The following is a 15,677-nucleotide window of genomic DNA, read 5'->3' as shown; positions in this document are numbered from 1 at the left end:
AAGGCACAAAGCTGCTATCTTTGACCTGTATTTTCAGCTATAAAGTTCCAAAGCGATCATCTGACCCTGGGCTCCCTCTGGGGTTCCTGTCTTGACCCTCTCTGGTTTGACTGCTCCTTCTGAAGGAATGAGGCCAGAGCAGGGCTATTCTCAAGGGAGGAATGCTTGGCTGCCTCACAGCTGTGTCCAGATGCCCCAGCTGGCTCAACTGGCTCAGTGTGTGGCTCAGGAAGTCTCCAGGAAGCCCTGGCCCCAGAAGGTAAACTTCAAATTGTCCTTCTCTGAGGGCACAGACCTTACCCCTGAGAGGCTCAGTAAGCATCTAGTCTGAAGCAGCAAAATGACCACTGGGAAGAAAAGCCATCAGGAGTACTCAGGAGAATAAAAGTCCATGTCCCAAAGACAACCACTGCATACTAGCAAAGGATACAGCTGGCCCCAACCACCAACCTGTTAGAGAAATGGACAGAGAGAAAAAGCATGTGAGAACCTGTGTGGCCCACATGGGCACACAAGCAGTCATCCCAAGGGTGGGACAGAGAGCCTTTTAGCCTTCACGCCAGGCACTCAGCTAATGAATGCTGAGGCTGACTATTCAAATAGTTCATACTGAGGTACAAAGCCCACTTCCCAGAGGCTATGGCTGTGAAATACAATACAACAAACAGTGTTATTGAGCCAGCAAATTGCCTGGTGGTGAAGGGTATGTGGTCAGTGACAAACAGCACCTGTCCTATGAAAGGCACTGGGTAGCACCAGCATTCTGTGGATGTGCTGAGAAACATCCCTCAGGAGAAGCACAGAGTTTTTCTTCTGCCCTAAAATGAGTTCTGTCTTGAGGCCTCTGGAGCCTTCTGGGGCCAGGGTGGAAGCAGGGACATGCTTTGCAGGCAGTAAGGGGACCAGACTGTGGGGAGTTCTTGGGGAAACATATTCTGTGAACAGAATACTCTTAGACCACAGAAGGCAAGGCTGGAAAGCCTATGTCTGCCTGTCCAGCCTACCATACCTGGGCCCAGAGCCAGGAGAGTCAGCTTTCCAGAGCCAAAGACAAAGGGTACCCAGGTTGCTTGGAGGCAGGACAGAATGTTGAGACTCACTGGAAATGTTTGCTCTAGTAGTTTAGATCCTCTCCTGTGGTCACCTTCACATTCCGTAGGTATGTGCACACACACAAACTCACATACACATGCACACATACATACTGACACACAGGGGCACACAATCTCATGCAATTCACATGCACACATATACCATAACCTGCACATATGTGGACATGCACACATGTGATAACTGGCATGTGCACATATGCATCACATAACACCCTTGTAAACATGCTTATATATGTGTACTTACTTACATGCACACATGTGTACAAAATCACATAGATATATGCACGCACATACTCAGGAGCAGGCTCAGAACCCAACAGAGAATGAGAATTCCCAGCCAGGGTGGCTACGCATGGGTGGGCTCGACAGATCACCTCTTCAGTCTTTGAACAAGAGGAGATGATGTAAGGATGGATAAGCCTAATGTCAGCACTAATCCTGGCAGGTACTAATGATATAATTCCATTTCAAAAAGCATGTATCCCTTGGAATACTTCTATAGGTGCCCTGCGGGAAGCATCTGGCATGCAGCTTCTTCATAGGAGCTGGGAACAGAACCACACTGACTGGCTGGGTACAAGGTGGTCCTGGCTTGTTACACATTCACATTTAGAGTATAAAGAAGGTAAGAGAAGACCCTGAAATTTTCAGCAGATCAGGAGAGCAGAAATGCATTCCAGGCCCCACACAGGGTCAGCAATGCCTAAGCAATAGACACAGGGGCACAAATGTACATCCATATGAGTGTAGACTCACCCATAGGTGTAATACACATAACCAAAGTTACAAAACCTAACTCTTTTTGGATTTGACGTATATAGTGAAAGGGTACAAGCTGGGTTTTTTTTCCCCATTTTTTTTAACTGATACATTGTAGTTGTACATAATGGTGAGATTTGTTGTTATATATTCATACATGCAAACAATATAACAATATAATCTGGCCAATATAATTCCTTAGTATTTCCCTGTTCCCTCCCTTACTTCTCCCCTCTGGTCTCTTTCCTCTGCTCTACTGATATCCATTTTTATGGGGCAGGAACTGGGGATTGAACTCAGGGGTACTCGGCCACTGAGCCACAACCCTGGCCCTATTTTGTATTTTATTTAGAGACAGGGTCTCACTGATTGCTTAGCACCTTGCTTTTGCTGGTTGCCTTTGAACTCTGGATCCTCCTGCCTCAGCCTCCTGAGCTGCTGGGATTATATGTGTGCGCCACTGTGCCTAGCTACTGATCTCCTTTTGATTTTCATGAGTTCCCACCCTAATCTTTCTTTTCCTTTTTCCTCTCCAGCTTCCCATATGAGAGAAAATATGTGACCCTTGACTTTCTGAGTTTAGTGGTATGAGCCTTTCTTTAAGATATGAAATTATGCGTTACTTAAACTACAAACAAATCCAGTTACCATGGATATATTGGCATAAATCCATGACTGAAGTTGGGAAAGTGCAACAGTGCTCAACATGCAGTGTTCTTTGTCCCCTGCTTCTAGCAGTGCCCATGCAATGGGACTCCTGCATTTTGCCAAGCCATGCAGCACTAGAGAAACAAAACAAATGTGGCCCCTATATTGGCCCCTATAGTGTCTTACTAACACTCCTTGGGGAGTGGGTCAGCTGCAATCTACAGTCTGCAGGACAATGGGTTGGGCCAATTTCTGGGCCCTCCTACCACACTGCTGAGCACAAAACAATGTGGTCTTCTGATTCTAGCAAAAATTTTTTCTGTTTCTGCAGTCCATGTGTGTTTCCCAGACCTTCTGCACAGTAAGCTAAATGGAGGAGACAGGTGGATGGGGAAACTGGATCCTCAGATTCCTCCCTTGGAGTCCTTGCAGCACCCTGGGCCACCTACCTGCTCCAACAGCCACAAGCAGTGGGGAGAAGTTACTACTTCATGAGTGCCCTCAGCCCTCAGGCTGCATCTCTAAATTGCCAACTGAAGGCAAATATAGGGGGAAGACAGATGTCGGTCAGATATACTCCTAAATGAGACTCCATGACCATACTTACGTGGCTGAAATCTCGCAATAAAAGCTTATTTCCTGCTTAAATGGAGAGTAACTTTGGGCCTCATGTCTTATGAGTAATGATTTGTTAGTATTGGTTTTTATTTCATCTCTTCCCCCAATGGATCAAATAATGAGAATGTTTATTCTTTGAAGAATGCAGAACATGAGAACTTAGAGAATTCCCTTCACACCAACTAAAGTAAGAAAATTCTGGGGCAAAAGTGGATATAGACAAAGAAGTCTTCAGATCATGAGGAATAGAAAGTTCCACAATAAGAGTAACTATGAATCAATTTCCACTGGCCACTGGAAAGGACTGGAGGACAGATGAAGACCAGAGGGGGCCAAGACTGCTACAGAGGTGGAGTTACCAGTCCAGGCCATGGCTACCCATGGTATGGTAGTGCTGGTAGAAATCAAGGAACCAGATCAACAGACCTGAAGGCAGGAAGCTGGACACCGTGGACTTATCACTTTATTAAAAAAGATCCTAGGGGGCTGGGGTTGTAGCTCACTGGTAGACCACTTGCCTAGCATGTGTAAGGCACTGGGTTTGATTCTCAGCACCAAATATAAATTAATAAAATAAAAGGTTCACTGACAACTAAAAAAATACTAAAAAAAAAAAAAGATCCTGGGGTATAGCTCAGTGGTAGAGCATGCACAAGGCCCTTGTTTCGACTCCCAGTACCACAAACATGCCAAAAAAAAAAAAAAAAAAAGCGGGGGGAGCAGGCTTGGATTGTGGCTCAGTGGTAGAGCGCTCACCTAACATGGGCAGGACCCAGGTTTGATTCTCAGCACCACATAAAAATAAAGGCATTGTGTCCATCTACACCTAAAAAAATAAATATTAACAACAACAACAAAAAAAAAAACCCTAAAACCAGGGTGTCTGCCCACCCACACCAGAAGTTACCATCCTATACCCTGTGAACCTAGAATCTAATTTTCCAGGTGTTTCAGGAGGCTCCGTTCTCTGACTTCTGGTGCACCAGTGTTTTCCACAGAGAAATAACTGCTATAAGATTAGCTTAATCACAGGACAGGCTTTCTCATTCAAAATCGAAATGGTAGAGGAAGCAAAAATAAAAGCATTAACACAGGCCCACAAAAGCCCAGTTTTACAGAGCCTTCCATATGCCTCTTGAGCTTGAAGGTCCCTGATCCACTTTCAGGAGGCACACCCATATAAGTGACAATCTCACAGGAGCACCTGGGCCCTTGGCAGTCCTTCCAGCACAGGAAATGCCAGTCAGGCTGTAGAGTTCTGGATGCCCCAGAGAGGCAGCACCAGGGAGAGGCACCCCCAAAGCTTCTACCCCAGTGGAGTCTGGCTCTGGTAGCCCCATCCAACCCCTTAGACACCAACACTGGGCCTGCCAGAGCCTCTATGTAGGCCAATTGCTAGGAAATAGATGTTATCTCAGGTCCTGGCTCCATAATATTTTAGCTGCAAGGACACAGACAGATGGGTAGAGAGGCTTAAAAAGTCTAGGAACCAAGTCCCAGGCAGATAGCTGGTATCCCTTTTGCTGAAGACAAAGACGGTACACCAAAGGAATGTGTACACTAAGCAGAAAATGCAAAAGCAGAAAATGCAGTGGTGATTTCTTCCAAAAAAAGAATTGTAGCTCTCCTAAGATAAAATTTACCTTTCTCTCTCTTGTACTTAGGAAAACAGAAAAACAGACATGGTATCTGACTGACTTCTGAACTTCATGATAAAAGAGGTCAAACAAAAGCTCCTCCTAGGACAAACTGAAGTGTTAAATCAGCCCAAGTTATAAAAACACTCTCCCTGCTTCACAGGACCCAGAAAAATCCAAGGACAGAGAACCCTGAAATGCTAAGGTGGCCACAAGAGAGTAGATAGTCCTGAGCTGGCTTTGGTCTCCTTCCAAGAACCAGTGGGTAGTCCAGGCAATCCCTGAGTAGAGCTGGGAGCTATGGGTGAGATTGATCCCCTGTTCTGTATCTGAGTTGGGTATCTGAGCCCTGAAACCTGGTATTAAAGAAAAAGGCAGAGCCCAGGACTTTGGAAGTGCAGAAGGGAGAAATCAGGGATGCTAGACCTGGGCAGGCTGGGCAACCAGGACTGAGTTTCTACCACTGTGCAGAGGAGCAGATGGGAAGAAGGCAAGGGGTAGGTTCCTCTTAAGATATCAGACTCCTTCCAGGCCACATCTGGTTGCATTTGAATCATGACCCTATGATTCTCCTTAAAGGAGCTTTGGGAAGCAAGCTTCACTTTCTCACCTTCTACAACCCCTCCACAGCAATGGCCTTGATTTCTGAAACAGAATGGCTCAGCCATGCAGGGCCACACATCCACTCTATATCCCTACTTCTACAGCTGCTGGTGGACAGCTATCCACAGCGGCCATTATCTCACTGACCATTCTTTCTGAAGAAGTCCCTGCTACCTGCCCAGGGGACCCTGTCCTTCCCCCAGAATTAGCCTCATGTCTTCTACCTATTCTGGATTTTGACAGAGAAATAAACTGAATAATGGAAAAGGCAACCAATTTTGGCACAAAGCTGATATCCAGGAGGCCAAAGCTGAGTAGGTTCCAGCATGGAGTTCCACCCAGGATTTTGTACTGGCTGGTCTCAGCCCCCTGAGATGGGAGGACAGCTCCTTTTCCCCAAAGGTGCAGTTATGAGGATCTGGGGCAACCAGGAAGGCCCCTGACCCCATCGGGCCTAAGGGTCCCACCCTCCCACAAACTAATGCTGCCTTCCCAGAGGTTCTCTACACAGAGTTGATCATCTTCACAGATACTGACTCAGGTGCTTAGCTTACTATGTGGCTGACAAATATAGCCATTTGCCAGCACCCAACTGTTGAGTGAAGGATATCATTTAATTCTATTTCCTATGAACAGGGCTCAGGCATGATTGCCCCTTGCCTGTCATCTCTCTAGCTATGGGTTCTCTCTCAGACCTGGATGTCATCCAAGAAGCCAGGGTGGGGATGGGAGTAGAGGTGTTCCTCACATAATGCTCAAGGGTAAAGGCAGCATGGAGGCTGAAGGGCCACAGGCCTCACTATGGGCTCAACTTATCTCATTTCTCACTGCATCCCATTTAGACAGACCTGAAAGAAAGCTCTACCATGGTGCAGCTGCTTATGCACATACAAGTAGAGGAAAGGAAGTCTTTGTGCTGCACAACTCCCCAAGGACATGGGTTGGGACAGAAACGACCCATCCTTAGTACCGAAATGTCAACCAGTAGATGTAGTGTCCACTGCAGACAGAGGCCCAAGGAAGCTGAGTATCTTCAGCCACTGAACTGGCCTCCTGGATGGGGCCAAGTCAAAATGTCCCCACCAGGTTCCAGGGCACTCTGGGGCCAGAGGGGCAGCCCTAAGGTCCATATTAATTTCAGCTCCATTTTAAAAGCGAGTTAAAATAAACATGGGGAATATTTATAAGGCAAATAAATCTGGCAGAAACAGCCCCTCCAAGTGTGAGTGGAGGCCTCCCCCTCAGCCCCAGCCCAAGCTGATAAAATACAGAAATGCTACTGTAGACCCTCCGGGCTTATTTTGACTGCTGCGGAGGAATGTAACATGTAAACACTGACTCCCATATTACACTGTTACAACTTGCATTAACAGCGCTGGACAAAAGCTGCATTTTCACAGAAGCATCGTACAGGGATATATCTCCAGCTTAATTTTTAAAAAAAACCATTTCCTCACATAAATCATGCTCAGAACTAAACGGGTGACTGATACATTGCAAACACTTTTTTTCTTAACAATAACATACCTAGATTCCTTCTAAACGAAAGAGCTTTAAAAAAAAAAACAAAAAACTTTGAATTTTTTTTTCCTGAAGAAAATAAACACTGAAGTTTCTTTCTTAACTAAAATATCTGAAGCCTTGTCTTCCTAGCTGAGTGGGCTGCCCCTAGAACAAGGTCACATAGGAGAGGTCCCCCAATCCTGTACTATCTCACTAGAGGCAGGTCCTTCCTGGGCTACACTGCTGTGTACATCCACAGTCTGTGTACACCTATTTTCTGATCATAACTCAGAAAATGCTAGTCTTTGGTGACAGTTCAAGACAATGACCTGAGCTTATGGGAGGCCTCAGCCTGGACAGAGGTGTCTGGCAGGGGCTGGCTTCCAGGGTTATTGAATCTTCAAGATTGTTTCATGATGGGTCTAGCACATAAAGCACTATGAAGAAGCTGGAAAGAATGAATAAATTCTACCAAGAGAAATCAATGTAAAAAAAAAACCAAATCTTGGAGGTGAGGCAGGCCTTTCTGAACATGTAATAAATCTAAAAGCCATTAAATGTAAAAAGAGATTTAAGTTACATTTAAAAAAAAAAAAGGAAAACCATTTGTACATCACAAGTTCAAAGACATGAGAAGCTGAGAAAATCTGCACCATGTATGACACAGGGTCCCATTTCTAAAATACAAAACAGCTGGAAGATAAGAAAAAGATAAGGGAATTGGTGGGAGGAGGGAAGGAGAATCAGCTAGGCACAGTGGTGCACGCCTATAATCCCAGCAACTTGGGAGGCTGAGACAGAAGGTCAGTAGTTCAAAGCCAGTCTCAGTAACTTAGCAAGGCCCTAAGTAACTTAAGAGAAAACCTGCCTCAAAATAAAATATAAATAGGACTGGGGATGTCGCTAAGTGCCCCTGAGTTCAATTCCTGGTACTGGGGGAAAAAAAAAGTCACCAACAACCAGATAGAAAGCAGGTCAAGGACCAATCAGTTAATTCACACAAACATGTACATACTCACATGCTTATAGAACACACTCTCAATTTCAAATACAGCCAATAAACACTCAAAAAGATGACTGATTGTGGCCCATATAACCTATCAGACAGTAAAAGGAGTAAAAGGTAAAAACAAACAAACAATAACAACAAAAACAGATAAGGGGGTAGGTGTGGCAGTATATGCCTGGAATCCCAGTGACTCAGGAGCCTGTCAGAAGGATGGCAATCCCCAGTATATCTCTCTCTCTCTCTCTCTCTCTCTCTCTCTCTCTCTCTCTCTCACACACACACACACACACACACACACACACACACACGACCAGTTAAGGGATTGGGGATATAGCTCAGTGATGTAGTCTTGCCCAGCATATGATGTGCAATGCCCTGGGTTCAATTCCCAGCATTGAAAAAATAAAATAAACAAACAAACAACAAACAAACAAACAAAACTAAAAATTACAGCATAAAGGAAAAAAGGAAATAGTGATAATGTGACAAAAATTTAGGCTGAGCATGTAGCTTAATGGTAATGTGCTTGCCTAGTATTTATAAGGCCCTGGGTTTGATCTCTAGCACTGCCACAAAAATAAATAAAAATTTTGAAAAAATTATCACCAATTCAAAAGATAAACCTTAATCTGGGGATCCTGTGAGAGGCAGCAGACAGGCAGATACAAACCAGAATGAGCTCAGCTGCAATTTTAGGAAGAGGATGGAAGTGCCATAGGTAACAGGTATCATGACCATTCCACTGGAATGGGAAGAGAGGGTCCTTTCTATTTTATATCTTATAAAAAAGCTGTTGCACTAGGAGTGACGGCACATGCCTATAATTCCCGCAACTCAAGAGGCTGAGGCAGAGGATCACAAGTTCAAGGCCAGCCTCAGCAATTTAGTGAGGCCCTAAGCAACTTAGGGAGACCCTATCTCAAAAATAAAAGGGACCAGGGGTATAGCTCAGTGACTAAGCACCCCTGGGTTCAATCTCTAGTACAAAAATAAATAAATAAATAAAAGCTGATGCCCAAGTTATGGGGGATAATGGAGAAGTAGGCAGAAATACATGTAGGACATGGTATAGCCAGCCATATGTTGAGGTTGAAGGGCATCTGCCTTTGGAGTCAGCTTTTCTACTTGTAGGAAAGACCCCTGACAGGTATATATAAAATGTATAAGTCCACCTCATCCCATCAGGACCAGAAAATAACTGGTGAGGATATGGAGACATTCTAACCCCACTGCACTGTTAATGGGAATGTAAGATGCTAAAGCTGCTATGGAAAACAGTTTAGCAGTTTCTTATAAAGCTAAAGTTTCTTATAAAGCACAGTTACCATAAATCTAGCAAATCTACTTCTGGGTACATATCCAAAAGAATCAAAAGCAGGGACTCAAATAGATATGTGTACACCCATATTCACGGCACTATTATTCATAAAAGCCAAGAGGTGGGAGAGCCCAAGCACATAGTGGATGAATGTACAAATAAAATGTGAGGGCTGGGGATGTGGCTCAAGCGGTAGCGCCCTCGCCTGGCATGCATGCGGCCCGGGTTCGATCCTCAGCACCACATACAAACAAAGATGTTGTGTCCGCCAAAAACTAAAAAGAAAAATAAATATTAAAAAATAAAAATAAAAAAATAAAATGTGATATATACAATGCAATATTATTCAATTTTAAGAAGAAAGGAAATTCTGATGCATTCTCCAATAAGCAGAAAGCTAGAAGACACGATGTTTATCATAATAAGCCAGTTATCAAAGGAAAAATACTGTGTATGTCCACTTACAGGAGGTAGTGAAAATTGTCAAATTCATAGAAATGGAAAACAGAATGGTGGTTCCAGAGGCTGGGGTGTGGGGATGAGGTGTACTGCAGAGTTTCAATTTGCAAAAATGAAGAGTTCTGGAAATGGATGATGGTAATAGTTACCCAACAATTATTAGTGTATTTGACATCACCGAACTGCAGACTTTAAAAGGTCAAAATGATGGGGCTGGGGTTGTGGCTCAGCGGTAGAGTGCTTGCCTTGCACGAGTGAGGTCCTGGGTTTGATCCTCAGAACCATTTAAATATTTAAAAAAAAAAAAACGGTATTGTGTCCAACTACCTCTAAAATATATATATTTAAAAAATAAATAAAAGGTCTAAATGATAAAAATTTATGATACTAGAGATTTAACTCAGGGGCACTCTACCACTGTCTTATATCGCCCCCAGCAACCTCCCACTGTTTTTTTTTTTTTTTTTTTTTGCAGTGCTCAGGATTGAACCCAAGGCTTCACATATGTTAGGCAAGTGCCTTACCACTGAGCTATATCCCCAGCTGGTCTCAGTACCTTTTAAATTTTATTTAGAGATAAGGTCTCTCTAAGTTAAGGAGGCTGGCCTCCTCTCTAAGTTAAAGAGGCTGGTCTCAAACTTGTGATCCTCCAGCCTAGCTGGGATTACAGGCACATGCCACAAGCAAAATGGTAAATTTTATGTGTATTTTTCATCATTTTAATAATTGGAAAAATGAATAAGTAATATTTATGATACAGTTAAGAAATATTCATTCATGATAGAAAGGTCACAACCATTTAAGAGACTCCAGACCTGATTCCAAAGATGCCACCTCATTTAGTGTGAAATACTGAAGGCAAGTAGAGAATGTGACACACACAGACACTCCCCAAATACATTTCAACACACACACACATACATACACACCTGCATTCTCTCTCTCTCTCTCTCACACTCTCTCTCTCACACACACACACACACACACACACACACACACACACACACTGCCCATCTCTGGGACTTTTCTACCAGAATTTCCTTATGGCCAAACACTGCTATCAAACAAGCCTCTGCTGCCCTCTGGTGGTTCCTCTGGTCCCTGCAAGCTGGAAGTCACACTTGTAGCCATCAGAAGCTGCCTGGACCTAGGACCCCTGGACCAGTTGCACTGTGAGCATGTGGACGTACTTAATGCATGTGTGCCAACTGCATGCTGCTGGTATCAACTGGGATGTAACTTCTGAGGCTTTGGATCTTTTTCTAGATTTCAAGCAGATGATACTAAGCACATTTTATTGAGGCCCTCCTTGATGTCCCTAAGGAACGCTAGGGTTCTGGGGAACCATGCTGAACAACTACTGAACTAGATAATAAATGGCTGACTCACTTTATGTGACATTTGTGCTATAACTTCTAAAACAGTCATAGCACACAGCATCAACAGCCCTGCAGAGGGGGCATACATGACAGTCTTTCTTTTTTTCATTCTTTTTTTTAATATTTATTTTTTAGTTTTAGATGGACACAATATCTTTATTTTATTTTTATGTGGTGCTGAGAATCGAACCCAGTGCCTCACACATGCCAGGTGAGCGCGCTACCACTTGAGCTACATCCCCAGCCCCTCTTTCTTTCATTCTTCTAGAAAAACTGGAAAGAATGGACTGAGAACTGAACAGTGCCATGGACCTAACAGACACTGATGCTAGCGAGCAAAAAGAGGATTCTCATCCTGGGTATGCTAGACCTTACGTTTTTCCAGGGGATTCCTTCAGCCAGAAGATGTCATCACTTGTAATTCCATATTCCAAGGCACCTTCAATCTATCAAAGAAAAGAAGATCAATATGACAGGAATGCCATTTGGTTTGTCCCAAGAACCTCCTCAAAGAGAATGCCTCTTTTGAAGAAACAACCAGAACCACACCCAGCCCACACGTGGAGAGGGTTTCTCTTCAAACTTGAACAATGGAATTGTCTTCAGGTTGTAACCTCTCTGGGGATAGAAAGTGACCTGTCTATATATCAAATGCAGTGTGTGTCTGCCTGGGTGGCTCTTTCTGCTCTCTGAAATTTTCCACTTGACCTTGATGCAGATAAGAGCATGGGGCCTTAGAAAAGCATGGCAGCTATAGGGCTACACAGACAGAGAGCTGGTCCTCCCATGACTTTGTCTGGGTACTCAGTAAGGGAGGAGATGGGGGCATGCAGACCAAGGGAGTAATGCTCAGGTCTGGGGGTCTAGACTATGAGAGAAGTGGGTAAAGAGGTTGGAAAATCACAGATTGGGGTTTTAGCTCAGTGGTGGAGTATTTGCCTGGCATACTCAAGGCCCTGGGCTCAAAAGTAGGAAGGAAAGAAAGAAAATCAGAGATTAGGAGAGCTCTGCAATGTCCCAGTGACAGGGGCCAGGCACCAGAGTAGGACAGAAGAAGAGGATAAGCATCATGAGCTGAGAACAGGTAGGACATGGGGAGTTGATGGTTCTGAGGACACGATATTGCAGGCTAGACACACCAGAAATCCCTCTGAGACCATTTAGGATGAGTTCTGTGCCCAGGAATGATATTGATCCTTTGATAAGGGGCAGCTAAGCAGGTGGGGGAGTCCCAAAGTCATGCATCCTCTTGGCCTTATGAAAGTTAAGATGTGCTGGTGGAGGGGCTGGGGATGTGGCTCAAGCGGTAGCGCGCTCGCCTGGTGTGCGTGCGGCCCAGGTTCGATCCTCAGCACCACATACAAAGATGTTGTGTCTGCCGAGAACTAAAAAATAAATATTAAAAAATTCTCTCTCTCTCTCTCTCTCTCTCTCTCTCTCTCTCTCTCTCTCTCTCTCCCACTCTCTCTTAAAAAAAAAAAAAAAAAAAAAAGATGTGCTGGTGGACAGGAAATAGATTTCAAACAGTTTACAATTCCAAATGGCCAAAATAAATAAAGTCATGAATTTCTCCAGTTTGCACAAGGAAAACCAAAAGGTCTGAAAATCAAAGGGACTTAAACAGAAGCAAGCTTTGGCACTCACTCAAGGAATGCACACCAGGGATAGCAGTGGGCAGTGGAGAGAGTGGATCAGCCACTGAGCTGCCTTCTCCAGGACCTGGGAACTGTAGCTCCACTTTCCTGTGGAAAAGCAGAGACACCAGCAGTACAGCAGGGTGGAGCAGGCCAAGGAATGTCCATAGGGCACTGAAGCATGGGGGCATATACAGCTCTGCTCAGCACCCTTAAGAAGCTGAGGTGACTGTGGCCCTGGGGACTTACAACCACCAGAGCCTTACTCCTGGCTGATGGGGTCACTTCAATCCTGTCCACTGAATCAAACTTGAATGATGGCACTGTGTCATCTATGGAGCCAAGCAGTCTGCCTAAGGGCCACCTCTGTGCACAAGCAGCTAGTGCCACCTTAGAGATTGCTCTTTTTGACTTGCCAGACAGAGGTCCCACGGCCCTCTGAGGACTGGGGGAACTCACATTACTCTAGTCTCTTTTCTTCCCCATTTTTTAGGGCAAGCACAGAACAGAAGTAGAAGTTGAGGGTTTAGATGTTCACATGTCTCTGTTCCCATCTAAAAAGGAACCTCTTGTTTTTCCTCCATCCAAGCTCATCTGGGTCTAATCAGAGGCTGGTGTGGCTTCTAGGACCATGAGACCTGTGGGCTTCATGAGCTTTTTTGCAGCTAACATGTTGAGGGCTGGTAACATCTAGGTCCCTGAGAGACTTGTAAGGATGTAGCCTTAGCCAAATTCTTGTTCCTGCTTCTTACTTTCCCTGTAGCAGCTCCTCCATATCCCCACCCAAGCTCACTCTGTGGCCCCTTCCTCAACTCTGCACTCCAGGAGGACAGAAAAGCCCCCTCATCCCAGAAGACTGGGCCAGGAGATGATGTCAGCAGAATAGGACCTCCCAAAATTCAACCCTCTGTGAAAGCAGAAAAAAAAATGGCAAGAAAGTTCAGATTCAATTTTTTTTTTTTTTTTTTGGTAAAGGGGATTGAACCCAGGGTTGCTCAATGTGAATCTGAGAATGAGATCCTGAGGAACTGAGCCACATCCCCAGCCCTTTTTATTTTTATTTATTTTTGGTACTGAGGCTTGAACCAGGGGCACTTAATACTGAGCTGCATCCCCAGCCCTTTATGTATTTTATATTGACACAAAGTCTCACCAAGTTTCTCAGGACCTTGCTAAGTTGCTGAGGCTTTGAACTCACTTTGAACTTGTCATCTTCCTGCCTCAGTCTCCTGAGCCACTGAGATTACAGGTGTGTACCACCATGTCAAGCTTTTATTTTTTATTTTGAGACAGGGTCTCGCTAAGTTGCTTCAAGCCTTACTAAGTTGCTTTAAGCCTTGCTAAGTTGCTGAGTTTGGCTTTGAACTTGTGATCCCCTTGCCTTAGCCTCCCAAGTCACTTGGATTACAGGCATTCACCATTGTGTCTGGCCAGATTCACCTTTTCAGAGCTCTGAAAAATCAACTAAGAACTCACAGCAACACAGGGAATACTGAATCAAGAAAAACAGAGGGAAGTCAATAAAAACAGCATCTCTATGAGGAGAGTTTAACTTATCCTAGTCGTGTCTCCCAGTATTAAAAAATGACAGCACCAGAGATAGCAGGACAGAGCTGGGTGCCTTGCAAAGCCTCTTTTCCAAAGAACACTAGCATTTGAGCTGGCTGGTAGTTCGTAACTTTACTCCAGTATGGCCAGTGCTAAAAGCCTCTCCCTGGGCATCTGGCCAACATTTTATCTTCATGGCTTCCTGAGGTGATGGATAACAGGTAAGGCAAACAACAGGTGAACCAAAAAGTTGAAAAAGAAAAATTGAGGAATGAATATTCACAGGTGCTCTGAAAAACTCCACAATATCTCTGGGTATCTAGAAGGCCAGGCAAATGCACTGGATTGTGCACACATCAGGAAAGACTAAGGGCTCTCATCTTGGGCTAACCTTAATCTCTGCACAAGCAGGAAGCAAAAGCTAAAGTAGAGGTATTTACTGCCCAACTGAGTGTTGACAGCACCCTGAAAATGGACATAGTCCTCAACAAAGACTGGGAGGTTTCATGGTTCCAGGTGTTTAAGGAAATTTCTACTTAGTCTTTCACTGAGCAAGCAGACTTTAGTAGCCACATAAAACAAAGAATAAATACTTTATAAAATTAGTTCAAAAAAGTCACCAAACAGCAAAACAACAGAAAAATTCTAGAGAGGAAGGAGAATCTGATTTCCAGCATTATCACAATAACTTACATTATTTGAAAAGTTCAACTTATCATAAAAAATTATAAGATATGTAAAGAAACTAGAAATTGTGGCCTTTGTTCATTGCTGGAGGGAATGTACACCGCTTTGTACACTGCTAAATGGTATAGCCACTTTGAAAAACCATCTGGTAGTTCCTCAAAAGGTTACAGTGACCATATGATCTGAATTCCTTTCCTAAGTAAATTCACAAGAGAAATAAAAACCAAATCCCCCAGAAAACTTTTACACAGATAGCCACAGCAGCACAGTTCATAATAGTTAAAAAATAGCAAACCACTGAGATATTCATTGTGGACAAGTAGATAAATAAAATGTGATCTACACATACACTGGAGTATCATTCTGGCTTAAAAAATAAAGGAAATTCTGGCACATACTACAACATGGATGAGCCTTTGAAATAAGCCAGTCACAAAAAGACAAACTGTGTGAACCCACTTTTTTGTGTATCTAGAATACTCAAACTCATAGAGACAGAAACGAGAATGGGGGCCATCAGGGGCTGGGGGAGAAAAGGACGGAGAACTGTTGTTTAATGGGTGCAGAGACTTTGTTTGGGATGATTAAAAAGTTCTGAAGATGGAAGTTGGTGACTGATGGCTGTACAACTCTGTGAATATACTAAAAGCCACTGAATTGTATTTATAAAAGGGTGAATTTAGGATATTTGAATTTTATTTCAAATTTTTAAAAAATGGGGGAGGAGAAGAAAGATAAAAAAGGCTTAAATTTTCCATGCCCC

The 15,677-nt window shown here is 43.9% G+C and overlaps 1 protein-coding gene across 6 annotated transcripts in view; it reads right to left on the bottom strand.

Annotated features, from left to right (window-relative positions):
- The window catches only part of Txnrd2 (thioredoxin reductase 2), an 88,136-nt gene that overhangs the window by 50,541 nt on the left and 21,918 nt on the right, over nt 1-15,677 (bottom strand). For all 6 annotated transcript variants that reach the window (XM_076857733.1, XM_076857681.1, XM_076857706.1 and 3 more), the window contains exons 8-9: nt 11,421-11,491; nt 431-450 (exon numbers count right to left, since the gene is read on the bottom strand). In XM_076857733.1, the coding sequence (XP_076713848.1) occupies nt 431-450; nt 11,421-11,491 (91 nt within the window). The remainder of the gene's footprint in view (nt 1-430; nt 451-11,420; nt 11,492-15,677) is intronic.

The sequence above is a fragment of the Callospermophilus lateralis genome, chromosome 1 (genome assembly GCF_048772815.1).
Source record: "Callospermophilus lateralis isolate mCalLat2 chromosome 1, mCalLat2.hap1, whole genome shotgun sequence".
NCBI classification, from domain to species: Eukaryota; Metazoa; Chordata; class Mammalia; order Rodentia; family Sciuridae; genus Callospermophilus; species Callospermophilus lateralis.
Note: the sequence above shows the minus strand (reverse complement) of the source record. Positions and strands in the feature narration are given on the sequence as shown.